At 41.9% G+C, this 13,069-nt stretch overlaps 1 protein-coding gene across 3 annotated transcripts in view; it reads left to right on the forward strand.

The window, feature by feature from the left end:
• LOC139117089 (excitatory amino acid transporter 1-like) overlaps positions 1–6,669 on the forward strand; it is a 28,978-nt gene extending 22,309 nt beyond the window's left edge. For all 3 annotated transcript variants that reach the window (XM_070679924.1, XM_070679923.1, XM_070679926.1), the window contains 2 exons: positions 5,076–5,210; positions 6,305–6,669. In XM_070679924.1, coding sequence (XP_070536025.1) covers positions 5,076–5,210; positions 6,305–6,533 — 364 coding nt within the window. In that variant the 3' untranslated portion in view covers positions 6,534–6,669. The remainder of the gene's footprint in view (positions 1–5,075; positions 5,211–6,304) is intronic.
• Positions 6,670–13,069: the final 6,400 nt, after the last annotated feature.

The raw sequence follows: 13,069 nt of genomic DNA on the forward strand, positions 1-13,069 counted from the left end.
CATCCCCGTCAGCGCGTCTGACTGCAACTTTTTATGAGCTGTCAGGCAACTTGTCACATGAAAAGTTTAACGCGCCAAACTCAAAACATTGTGGCGCGAAACCAAAAACATTCACTCGCCAAACCGCAAAGTCAAAGACACGCCCACCATGATAATATTCTGTTGCACGCTTTCAAGGCTTACAAACAGCTTCGACGGCCACATTCACGTCAGCAGACCGGCATATTTAGCGACATGGCAGAATATAATTTTGTAAGTTTAACTGGATGGAGATTGAAAGGGGGAAAACGACCTCCCGAGATTGCAGAACTGTATTGTACAGGAAATACTGCTGCTTGGAGATCCAGTTACTGGTAACTTTTCTCCATTTCGCGAGGTCGCTGAAAAGTTTCGTTTTAGTGATCGATTCAAGGGGAACGAAAATTATGGCGCCGCTTTGTATCATGTAAACCAATAAAGGGAAACAGGGGATCGTACCTTAAGCTTAAAGATGGTGACATTGAACTGGTTGAAACATTAAAACGCTCTCGGCCATCTATGACGCACAGGGCTATTCAAGAAAAGATAGCGGAGTATGGTGATATCTCCATCAGTACGATTGGACGAGCTGTGAGAACACCTCTATCGGGTGGGCCCTGGACGTTCAAAAAATTGACGCCAGTTGCTTATGAGAAATTCACTGATGCGAATATTGCCTACTGCAATGAATTCGTGAACTTTCTGCACGACCAAGACCCGCACAAAATTCAGTTCTTTGATGAGGTGGTATAAAATTGACCCAAGATCTCAGCCCCAGATATAGTCACGCTTTGCGTAGCGAAAGAGCAGTTGAAATACAGCGGTATATGAGATCTCCTGCAGTAACTTTGCATTTGATGGCCAGTCTTGAGTACAACAAAGACCACATTTCTCGAAAAAAAAATGATACATTTGGAGGCGTGGTTTTAAAAAATTGTTTTGGCGAGTGGATGTTTTTGGTTTCGCGCCACAATGTTTTGAGTTTGGCGCGTTAAACTTTTCATGTGACAAGTTGCCTGACAGCTCATAAAAAGTTGCAGTCAGACGCGCTGACGGGGATGCTTATCTTTTCACGCATTGAACACTTCGGTGAACTGCGCAGTATATGCTCTGCTGAACAGATGAGACGATGCAGTTTTTTGCTCACGTGTTCATACACGTGGGCATATGTCGCAGCGATGTCTGTCTGTCTGTCTGTCTGTGTGTCTGTCTGTCTGTCTGTCTGTTGGTCCATTTTCTCAAAAACGGCTGAACGTATTTCAGTCAAATTTGGTAGACATCTTCAGAATTCAAATGGCTAGAACTGAAAAGGTTTTGGTGGGCGTGGCTTGGATATTAATGAAGTTATGAAAGTTTTAATTTTTCTGTTACGCCGCGTATGACAAGTGAAAACAATCGACTGTTTGAGGGCGCTGTGAAATGTGCTTGTCCAGGTTGGCTACAGCTGGATAGCTCTGGTTTCAACCACGGTCCCTCCGTGTTTCAACCTCGTATTGAACATTAAAATATGATATTTTATTACTCATTCAACTCACTATTCAAGATAAAATATCGTTTAGCAAATTAGCTTTATCCTTGGTAATTGATTGTTTCCCTCGCTGCTCGATCGCCAGAAATGAGTACATACGTTCTTAGCCCTGCGTACGATGCTGTGTGTTCCGCTACAGCTAATAGCCCCGCTCACCACAGCCCTGCAAAGACCCGTACGTAGAGTTGGTGACTTCAAATCCATTTTTGGACTTGACGTAAAAAGCCAAATTACTGCCGAAATTCAGCGTTCTTGGGCCCAAGTCGTATCCCTGCCTACCTCAGCTACTCGATCGCTCCCAAAAATGCCAGTCTTTTATTCTTTTTTCGTAAATAACCGTCGATGTCGGCAACTCTCTCGCTAGCCCTGCGTACGTACGCAGTGTACGCTGTGCATTCCCTGTGTGCGTTCCTAACACACAGCGTACACTGCGTACGTACGCAGGGCTAGCGAGAGAGTTGCCGACATCGACGGTTATTTACGAAAAAAGAATAAAAGACTGGCATTTTTGGGAAGCGATCGAGTAGCTGAGGTAGGCAGGGATACGACTTGGGCCCAAGAACGCTGAATTTCGGCAGTAATTTGGCTTTTTATGTCAAGTCCAAAAATGGATTTGAAGTCACCAACTCTACGTACGGGTCTTTGCAGGGCTGTGGTGAGCGGGGCTATTAGCTGTAGCGGAACACACAGCATCGTACGCAGGGCTAATACGTTCTCTACCTAGCCTCATGGCATGGAAGTGCTGATGAATAATAACTTTGGGTCAAAGGTATTGAAGTGTCCAATCAGGTTCGTGCACAGAGTCCAAGGCCATGACCTACTTCATGTACTTCTGCACTGTTTTGATTTTGCTTCGCCAAGAAACGTATTCGTCATTGTCCATAGAAGTATGTTTGCTCTCCTTTGAGGTTGTTTGTGAAACAAATTCCGGGATAGGCCTTGGAATGCATACGATCGGCATCGCGGCAGTGCATGTAGCTAGCCCTACGAGTATGGCGAGAGTGTCCGGCTTTGGCTACGCCGCCTCCCACCTCCGGTAGGCGGCGTAGCCCCCGGCGTAGCCAAAGCCGGACACTGTCGCCATACTCGTAGGGCTATGCATGTAGCGTACCATGCTTGTGTAACTGCCGAGCTCAACGTGCATTCACGGTTGATACTCGTGTACAATCATGATGTGTTCAATTCTGATGAAGATTCATAAGTCTTAGTTTTGCAGTCTTTTTTCCGTACGATAATCCCGACAATACGTGTTACTGTTAGACGAGGTGGCCATTTTATGATAAGTTTCAATACTGCACAGCTACATAGCGTCACTATCGTGTGATCGAGGTACAGCGTTGTTGAACGGGATACAGAAACTCTGCAGAGGGAGAAACGATCGTTGACATGAACAGTCAATGTACTTCAGCACGTAGTCCGCAGATAGCGGATCGAGAAAATAAACGTGTCCCAGTAAATAACGGAATATTTATGTACATTAACTCGATATTAATCAAAATTCCAGCTCATCGCAAAAAAATGTATTGCAAAGATTAATTTGTCACTGACAAATACTGCACTGTATGGAAAAAACAGTCTGTAGAATAGTTCAACTTCAAGTGGTATTACCCGAGACAAACACTTGTGTTGTCAATTTTGATTTCATTTCATAAACTTCATACTTCATCGAGTATCGTGTATTTCAGCCTTTGTGAAGCCATTTTATTGATATTTTCAATTTTTGTCTTGGCTTTGTTGTTGAACATGTTGAATCGTCTCCGTGGACATGTAGGCAAAAGTGTGACGGGGTCGAAGTGACTTGGGTACCTGGGGCCGACCAAAACCAGTGTGAATTACTGGGGTCAAAGTGGACAGCGGCCGGGATGACGTGTTCCCCAAGCGAGCTACCTTCAGAAGTCTGTTTCATCTCGCAAAAAACGTCAACTTTTAAAACCCGTCATTTATTTACTGATGTTATTCTCAGCATCACAAACATATACGCCTCTGCTATGTATCACAGCAAATAGTTATATTTGAGCGCCCCGTAAATGGGATCCTCGTTTTTTTGCGAACCCGGAAGTGTGTCTTGCTCAATGCATTTCCTACCCATAGCGAGGGAAACTGCCCGCGTTCCCATGCTCCCATGCACCCTTTTCAATGCCAGTGCAACGCCATCTGTGCAAAATTTGTGGTGGTATGCTCCCGTGTTGATGGAAAACCTCTCTTATTCTAACAATGACGTAGTTGACTTTGGACTTCGATTTCGTAAATGTGATGTCCATGCAGTGAGTTTGGGTTGGCGCACTTATAATGCAATCTTCGCCCGCCTGCGGTCCGATATCCCGCATTTATTAGCGATATTTATCTGTTTTGACTTGACCAAAGTTGGCAAAACTTGCTATGTACATTAAAGATACTATGATACAAGATTATTGAAAGTCATTTGACATTTTTTCAGCCAATTCCCAATATGCATATTTAATGAACCTTCCAAATTAGGAATATATACTGGCATTTACTTGATAAAATTTGGCGAAACATGCTGTGTACATTGATCATTATACCAGGTTATAACAGTATTGAAAGTCATTTTGCATTTTCATGTCAGCTAATTCATAATTTGCATAAATAGCTAACAAGCTTTCACGGTTTGGCATATAGAGCTTGAAGGACTTGACCAAAGGTAATTACACATGCTATATTGTGATACAATGACAGTACTCAAAGAAATTAATTATTTTTATTTCAGCTAATTACATATTTGAATACTTAATGACCTTTAGAATTGATCTGTGGTGAAATTCATTGTGTTGATCATAACACTTTAAATGTAGCAAAGCATGTAGCAAAGGTTCAAACTTGCACATAAATGCAATATATAATGAAACACGTGAGCATTTTCAGTTCATATCTGGTTAAGACTGTAAAGACTGCAGTGACTGGCATACTTCTTGACAGACACTATTCCGAATGGGGTGGGGGGTGGGGGCAATACGATGGAAAACACGATCGCCGTAATACTCCGTGGGACATGAAGTAAAACTCAATGTCGATTGAATGAAGAACCCTTGGTGAAGATTTTAGGTGGATTAGGCCACTATAAAAACCAAATTAGCTGGCGCATCTATTAACATTCAATCTTCAGAGAGATGTGTTGGATTCCTGTGATTAAATAATCGATATTGCCTTTGAAAATATCATTATTCCAATCCTTGGTACTAGATTTGGTCTATTAAATGGCGGCGGCCATATATTTTAGGTGCAACTTGAAAATTCTTAAGTTGCTACAATCTAAGTTGAACGTTCTGTGGCCACACTTCGGCGAACATTTTTACATACGTTTCAATTAATTTCAAACAATAGCAATAAATTGCAAAAACCTACAGCTTTATCTGAATTAAAGTGATTACATCAATGCATAAGTACAACGACAGGACATGGCATTGGTTTGGTCATAACGTCATATTTTGAAAGACTTTAAATTCAGTATATACACTATCGATGAATTTGTATTTAGCTGTTATTATATTTCTTTGGCTTTTCTTCTCAGGGTATTAACGGTGTTTTTAACATTTTGTTTGCCGGCCGTACCGAGCGCAAGCCTGGTCGGAATCGTGTTGATCTGCGAATCAGCGAATGTACCTTCGGAAGAAGTCGGACTGCTGATATCGATGGAATGGCTATTGTAAGTTTCACTGAATTCATGGTTCAACTCTGTCACATCACTGGAACACTAGGTTGTGCTTTGGTGTAAATTTGGGCGCGCCAATTAGAATCACGGCCAGTGAAGGCAAATAGTGACGGAGAGCATGACACGCCGCTACAGACAAGGAGAAAAAAAACTTGTCTGCGATGTGTCATACACAAAAGCGCTCACTGCTTTGTTTTTTAAAGTGCTCCTTTTTTACACAGGTATTTTGTTAGTATTTTAAATACAATTAAAATATCTACCACAAAATTTCAGCAAAGAAAAATTGACATTGTGCTAAAATGACAATTTCATTCACATCACCCGCACTGGGTCACTTTAAAGGTATACAGTCACCTGTTCAATTTTGCTACAGTTACCATGGAAAGAGAAAATCTAACCAATCACAGATTTTAAGCGGGTGGCCGCTTTTTAAAAACAGCGCTCTCACATGGGCATTTTGAATACCAAGGAACGCCCCTCTGACCATATATGGGCATATTTAGATTACAGGTGTATACCTTTTAAAGGGGTAGATGGCCATGTTGCGCGTGCGCCAGACGTGAATCACAAGCAACCGTTTGCATACTGCATTATTGACCGACATCATTTCATTTTACAAAAAAGTTGATATCGGGTAAAATGACTAGGTGGATCTTTTCTTATACGTTCTCAATGCAAATAAGATGTATCAATATGTGTTCGGATGAACAACTACAACTGGCTTCACTGGATGAAAACAGGAAGTCGAGTCAGGGCACTACAGTGACGCTCAGAGGCACGCCCTGTGTGCATGGCAGGGCTGTATGTTTATACTGTCGTAGGAGGGGATCAGCCGGTAACATACAGCCCAGCCTTGTAGAGCTACACAGAGACATGACATGATTTTCCATAGCATTTATGCCGTTTTCCAAAGTTGCATAATTGTGTTCGTCGACTTTTACATGAATGTTTTTTTCCGAAACGCTTCATGTCTGGAAAAACGTTTTCGAGCATTTATTTTCTGCGGGGTTTCCCAAAGTTCCTGAAACTTCACCCCTTCCCAAGATCTAATGGGTAAATTCTAAAGTCGATTATGTTTGCTTCTACAGGGATGCCCTGCGCACGGTTGTAAATGTCTCCAGCCACGGCATATGCGCCGGTCTTGGCAATCACTTCATGGAAGGTGCCTTTAACCTCGATGACGAGGATGAGGAGTCTGGCTTCGACGACAGAAGCAGTGACCAGCCAGAGAAGAGGGGTAATTGTGATGAAAACATTAAACTGATGGATGGAAATGGGAAGGAGCTTGGTGAAAGTGGCTCCGATACGAAACTCTAAGAAAAATTATCCGTGCTTCTGTTGATGGCTTCATAGGCTGCGCAGTCTGTTGTAATCATTTGTGATAATATTAACGCAATAGTGGCAATTTGCCGATAGATTTAAATTTATTTGAATTTTATTTTTTCGCAGATACCATTTTTTGCTCACGTGTGAACACGTGAGCATATGTCGCAGCGATGTCTGTCTGTCTGTCTGTCTGTGTGTCTGTCTGTCTGTCTGTCTGTCTGTCTGTTGGTCCATTTTCTCAAAAACGGCTGAACGTATTTCAGTCAAATTTGGTAGACATCTTCAGAATTCAAATGGCTAGAACTGAAAAGGTTTTGGTGGGCGTGGCTTGGATATTAATGAAGTTATGAAAGTTTTAATTTTTCTGTTACGCCGCGTATGACAAGTGAAAACAATCGACTGTTTGAGGGCGCTGTGAAATGTGCTTGTCCAGGTTGGCTACAGCTGGATAGCTCTGGTTTCAACCACGGTCCCTCCGTGTTTCAACCTCGTATTGAACATTAAAAATATGATATTTTATTACTCATTCAACTCACTATTCAAGATAAAATATCGTTTAGCAAATTAGCTTTATCCTTGGTAATTGATTGTTTCCCTCGCTGCTCGATCGCCAGAAATGAGTACATACGTTCTCTACCTAGCCTCATGGCATGGAAGTGCTGATGAATAATAACTTTGGGTCAAAGGTATTGAAGTGTCCAATCAGTTCGTGCACAGAGTCCAAGGCCATGACCTACTTCATGTACTTCTGCACTGTTTTGATTTTGCTTCGCCAAGAAACGTGTTCGTCATTGTCCATAGAAGTATGTTTGCTCTCCTTTGAGGTTGTTTGTGAAACAAATTCCGGGATAGGCCTTGGAATGCATACGATCGGCATCGCGGCAGTGCATGTAGCTAGCCCTACAAGTATGACGAGAGTGTCCGGCTTTGGCTACGCCGCCTCCCACCTCCGGTAGGCGGCGTAGCCAAAGCCGGACACTGTCGCCATACTCGTAGGGCTATGCATGTAGCGTACCATGCTTGTGTAACTGCCGAGCTCAACGTGCATTCACGGTTGATACTCGTGTACAATCATGATGTGTTCAATTCTGATGAAGATTCATAAGTCTTACTTTTGCAGTCTTTTTTCCGTACGATAATCCCGACAATACGTGTTACTGTTAGACGAGGTGGCCATTTTATGATAAGTTTCAATACTGCACAGCTACATAGCATCACTATCGTGTGATCGAAGTACAGCGTTGTTGAACGGGATACAGAAACTCTGCAGAGGGAGAAACGATCGTATGTATTTCAGCACGTAGTCCGCAGATAGCGGATCGAGAAAATAAACGTGTCCCAGTAAATAACGGATATTTATGTACATTAACTCGATATTAATCAAATGGGATCCTCGTTTTTTTGCGAAACCCGGAAGTGTGTCTTGCTCAATGCATTTCCTACCCATAGCGAAGGAAACTGCCCGCGTTCCCATGCTCCCATGCACCCTTTTTCAATGCCAGTGCAACGCCATCTGTGCAAAATTTGTGGTGGTATGCTCCCGTGTGATGGAAAACCTCTCTTATTCTAACAATGACGTAGTTGACTTTGGACTTCGATTTCGTAAATGTGATGTCCATGCAGTGAGTTTGGGTTGGCGCGCTTATAATGCAATCTTCGCCCGCCTGCGGTCCGATATCCCGCATTTATTAGCGATATTTATCTGTTTTGACTTGACCAAAGTTGGCAAAACTTGCTATGTACATTAAAGATACTATGATACAAGATTATTGAAAGTCATTTGACATTTTTTTCAGCCAATTCCCAATATGCATATTTAATGAACCTTCCAAATTAGGGATATATACTGGCATTTACTTGATAAAATTTGGCGAAACATGCTGTGTACATTGATCATTATACAAGGTTATAACAGTATTGAAAGTCATTTTGCATTTTCATGTCAGCTAATTCATAATTTGCATAAATAGCCAACAAGCTTTCACGGTTTGGCATATAGAGCTTGAAGGACTTGACCAAAGGTAATTACACATGCTATATTGTGATACAATGACAGTACTCAAAGAAATTAATTATTTTTATTTCAGCTAATTACATATTTGAATACTTAATGACCTTTAGAATTGATCTGTGGTGAAATTCATTGTGTTGATCATAACACTTTAAATGTAGCAAAGCATGTAGCAAAGGTTCAAACTTGCACATAAATGCAATATATAATGAAACACGTGAGCATTTTCAGTTCATATCTGGTTTTACATCATGTATTTTTACCTCGCGTGCGCATGCGCGCAGCGAGGTTATGTCGCAGCGATGTCTGTCTGTGTGTCTGTCTGTCTGTCTGTTGGTCCATTTTCTCAAAAACGGCTGAACGTATTTCAGTCAAATTTGGTAGACATCTTCAGAATTCAAATGGCTAGAACTGAAAAGGTTTTGGTGGGCGTGGCTTGGATATTAATGAAGTTATGAAAGTTTTAATTTTTCTGTTACGCCGCGTATGACAAGTGAAAACAATCGACTGTTTGAGGGCGCTGTGAAATGTGCTTGTCCAGGTTGGCTACAGCTGGATAGCTCTGGTTTCAACCACGGTCCCTCCGTGTTTCAACCTCGTATTGAACATTAAAAATATGATATTTTATTACTCATTCAACTCACTATTCAAGATAAAATATCGTTTAGCAAATTAGCTTTATCCTTGGTAATTGATTGTTTCCCTCGCTGCTCGATCGCCAGAAATGAGTACATACGTTCTTAGCCCTGCGTACGATGCTGTGTGTTCCGCTACAGCTAATAGCCCCGCTCACCACAGCCCTGCAAAGACCCGTACGTAGAGTTGGTGACTTCAAATCCATTTTTGGACTTGACGTAAAAAGCCAAATTACTGCCGAAATTCAGCGTTCTTGGGCCCAAGTCGTATCCCTGCCTACCGCAGCTACTCGATCGCTTCCAAAAATGCCAGTCTTTTATTCTTTTTTCGTAAATAACCGTCGATGTCGGCAACTCTCTCGCTAGCCCTGCGTACGTACGCAGTGTACGCTGTGCATTCCCTGTGTGCGTTCCTAACACACAGCGTACACTGCGCACGTAATACGTTCTCTACCTAGCCTCATGGCATGGAAGTGCTGATGAATAATAACTTTGGGTCAAAGGTATTGAAGTGTCCAATCAGGTTCGTGCACAGAGTCCAAGGCCATGACCTACTTCATGTACTGCTGCACTGTTTTGATTTTGCTTCGCCAAGAAACGTATTCGTCATTGTCCATAGAAGTATGTTTGCTCTCCTTTGAGGTTGTTTGTGAAACAAATTCCGGGATAGGCCTTGGAATGCATACGATCGGCATCGCGGCAGTGCATGTAGCTAGCCGTACGAGTATGGCGAGTGTCCGGCTTTGGCTACGCCGCCTCCCACCTCCGGTAGGCGGCGTAGCCCCGGGCGTAGCCAAAGCCGGACACTGTCGCCATACTCGTAGGGCTATGCATGTAGCGTACCATGCTTGTGTAACTGCCGAGCTCAACGTGCATTCACGGTTGATACTCGTGTACAATCATGATGTGTTCAATTCTGATGAAGATTCATAAGTCTTAGTTTTGCAGTCTTTTTTCCGTACGATAATCCTGACAATACGTGTTACTGTTAGACGAGGTGGCCATTTTATGATAAGTTTCAATACTGCACAGCTACATAGCGTCACTATCGTGTGATCGAGGTACAGCGTTGTTGAACGGGATACAGAAACTCTGCAGAGGGAGAAACGATCGTTGACATGTTGATGTCGTCGTGTCGACGTTTGACTTTAAGAATCGTGTGGGTTACTCTGGACATAGCGAACCAAAAGCTAGATTATCGAAGATTAGCGTCATAATATTTGATCAATGCATTTTCTCTGAGAATGAGATGTAGAGTGACACTTTTCAATCTTGTGTGTGTGTCAGCGAATTTATATTCGGCATGGTTCCGCTGAGATCAGCATAATATTATGGCGACGTATTGACAGTCTGTGTCTTTTAAGTTGCTTTTCAAGATTGTATTAGCTACAGAACCAACAATGACAAATTTTTCATGAGATTTCCATGTTGGCATTGATGTTAAATCAGGAGCAGTAGGCTAGCTCCTGCCATGCTCCTGCGTACAATAGGTCTGCGTTTCCCGGCGGTACGGTGGTAGGCCGACGGCTTGTACCACACTGTCCACAGGACAGCACGTGGTAGAGGCCGTGTGCACAACCTGTACGCAGAGCTTCGAATACACTAGACAGAGTTCGTGTTTCCGTAAATTAGGCATTGAACTTGACAATATAGGCAATAACCAGAATCATCGACCATCGCCTGACAAGTGCACCATAGTCAGCTGTACATGAGTTGCGTGGCGCGGTGAGCAGGTTCCATGGGTATTTATTTTTTGAAACGCGTACTTCAAAGGTCACGAACTCATTTTGCTGCTACACGGCGCGGCACAGATGATTGTATCGTTTTTGGGCGCATTGAGATACTGTGAAGTAGGTCAACTCGTTCTACATGGCAATTATATGTGAAATATGCAGAATTTATACGCAAACGCGACCTCTGCCAGTTAAGAGCCTGCTCAGCCATTTGCACTTGCATCGACAGATATTGTTGGATCATAATTTTTCAAATGGTTTCTTTTCTTTTTTTTCATTGCGTAATACAGTGGGGATAATGTCAAATTTAGATAGATTGGATTAATTTCGGGAATAAAAACAATGTAATGTCATAAAAGCCAATACCCAAGAAGTACTTTACAAAATGTGCACGCGAGGCAATTCAGTTCATATCTGGTCTAATTCCGATAATCAGGTTTTCAAACTGCCTCAGAGATTAGTGTTTAGCCTCAGGACTTTTATCATTACAAGGTATCCGATATGAGAGGTTTCCGATGAAAAATATTTTTACAGCTCTTAGAATTTTGAAATACGTATTGTTGCTTGCTCCACCTATAACCTGAAGCGGTATGTCGGTACTTGTAAATGATAAATGCAAAATGAGAAATGCAAAGAGTAATTTCGAGACCTGAAATTATGTTTCCTGATATCTTTCCGGTAAAGTTTATCCATTTCAATTTGCTCAGAATGTCAATTATTCATCAGTAAATTCTAAGTTTTGTACCTTTCTAGATTTTTTAAACTACAACGGGTATATGAGTTTCAACACCCTCTACAAGTTTCTTTCTTTTGCTGCTCGTTTGTGTCCAACCAGCATGGGCGGCGGGTCACATGGTTGCCTCTCTTTCAGCCAGCTGAGCGACAGAAGGAAGAATGGCCGCCCGTTGCTCCACATATATCTGCTGTGATTTTACCTACGCCTGGTGACTACCAAGAGCCTCCAATCGCTGTATCATAATAGGACTGTTCAGGGCAATCATGTTTATGTCACGTCTCGGCGGACGTCATTTTTTCGACCCGTTTTCAGGACGAGTGTTTCTGAGAGATGTTCATTTGCCTCGGTTAGGTTTTCAGACCACAGGAGCAAATTTGCTGGTCGGCAGGGGGCGCTACCAGAGGACTACACCGAGCTCTCATTACAGTACTATGACAACTTGTCATTATATCATGATAATCAACGGCGCTTTGTAGTGTCTCATACAGGGTACCAGCATCAAGAGACGATAATATGATAAAGAGTATTTTAATCTAAATAACCTTTTTAAGATTTTGAATTTCACAGTAAAACTCCCCTCGATGAACAATGCCAACATCAATCTCTGATTACGTAGAAATTATTGAACTTTCCTTTTTCAGTGGGATACCTTCGTCTTAATGTTCAACATTTATAAACTTTTCGGTTGCTGAACACATGTTTTTACGGTACACGTAGTCTGAAAACACAACGATCCCGCGTAGATGTATTAATATATTTTCTTTGTCGTCATGTATTTGTAGTGCAAATGACTCTTAATATGTGCAAATTAACATTTATCCGATCTTTTTAATGGAATTTTAATATACTGTCAAAAGGGTTGATTATTTACCGGTTCCATGATGCAGTGCGCGCTAGGGTGTAAAACGCGTACGTTATGCCTATAGGGTACGCGCAGGGTATGTTTCTCCATATACCCTCCAAATTTTGGAGGATCTGTGGTTTCTTGTAGAACTCTATGGCAGATTGCACCGTGGCCTATATTTTTGTCGCCGATGGATAAAATATACACAGGGCATTATTTGACATCGCAAATTTGTGTCATTCTTGTATAACAATCTGTTGTGCAACACAAACTCGGTATGGTTTCGTTGTTTTGAATGTATATACAGTGTTTGATGTAGTCACAGCAATGCATTCTGGGATAACCGGGAAACGGTAGAATCAGGTCTACTAATTTAACCTTCTTGACCTCAGGTCAAATATTTTACATTTGAATAAAAGATATAGACACTTTTCTCTCGCTTTGGTGTCCTTTTTTCTAAATGACTGCTGGTTGGACTTATCGTCCATGATATTTTAAAATTTAGTTCAGCGGTATTTTACCTGTGTGATATGATACAAAGATTAATTATGTACAACATAGCGAGATT

The sequence above is a fragment of the Ptychodera flava genome, chromosome 18 (assembly GCF_041260155.1).
Source record: "Ptychodera flava strain L36383 chromosome 18, AS_Pfla_20210202, whole genome shotgun sequence".
NCBI lineage: Eukaryota > Metazoa > Hemichordata > Enteropneusta > Ptychoderidae > Ptychodera > Ptychodera flava.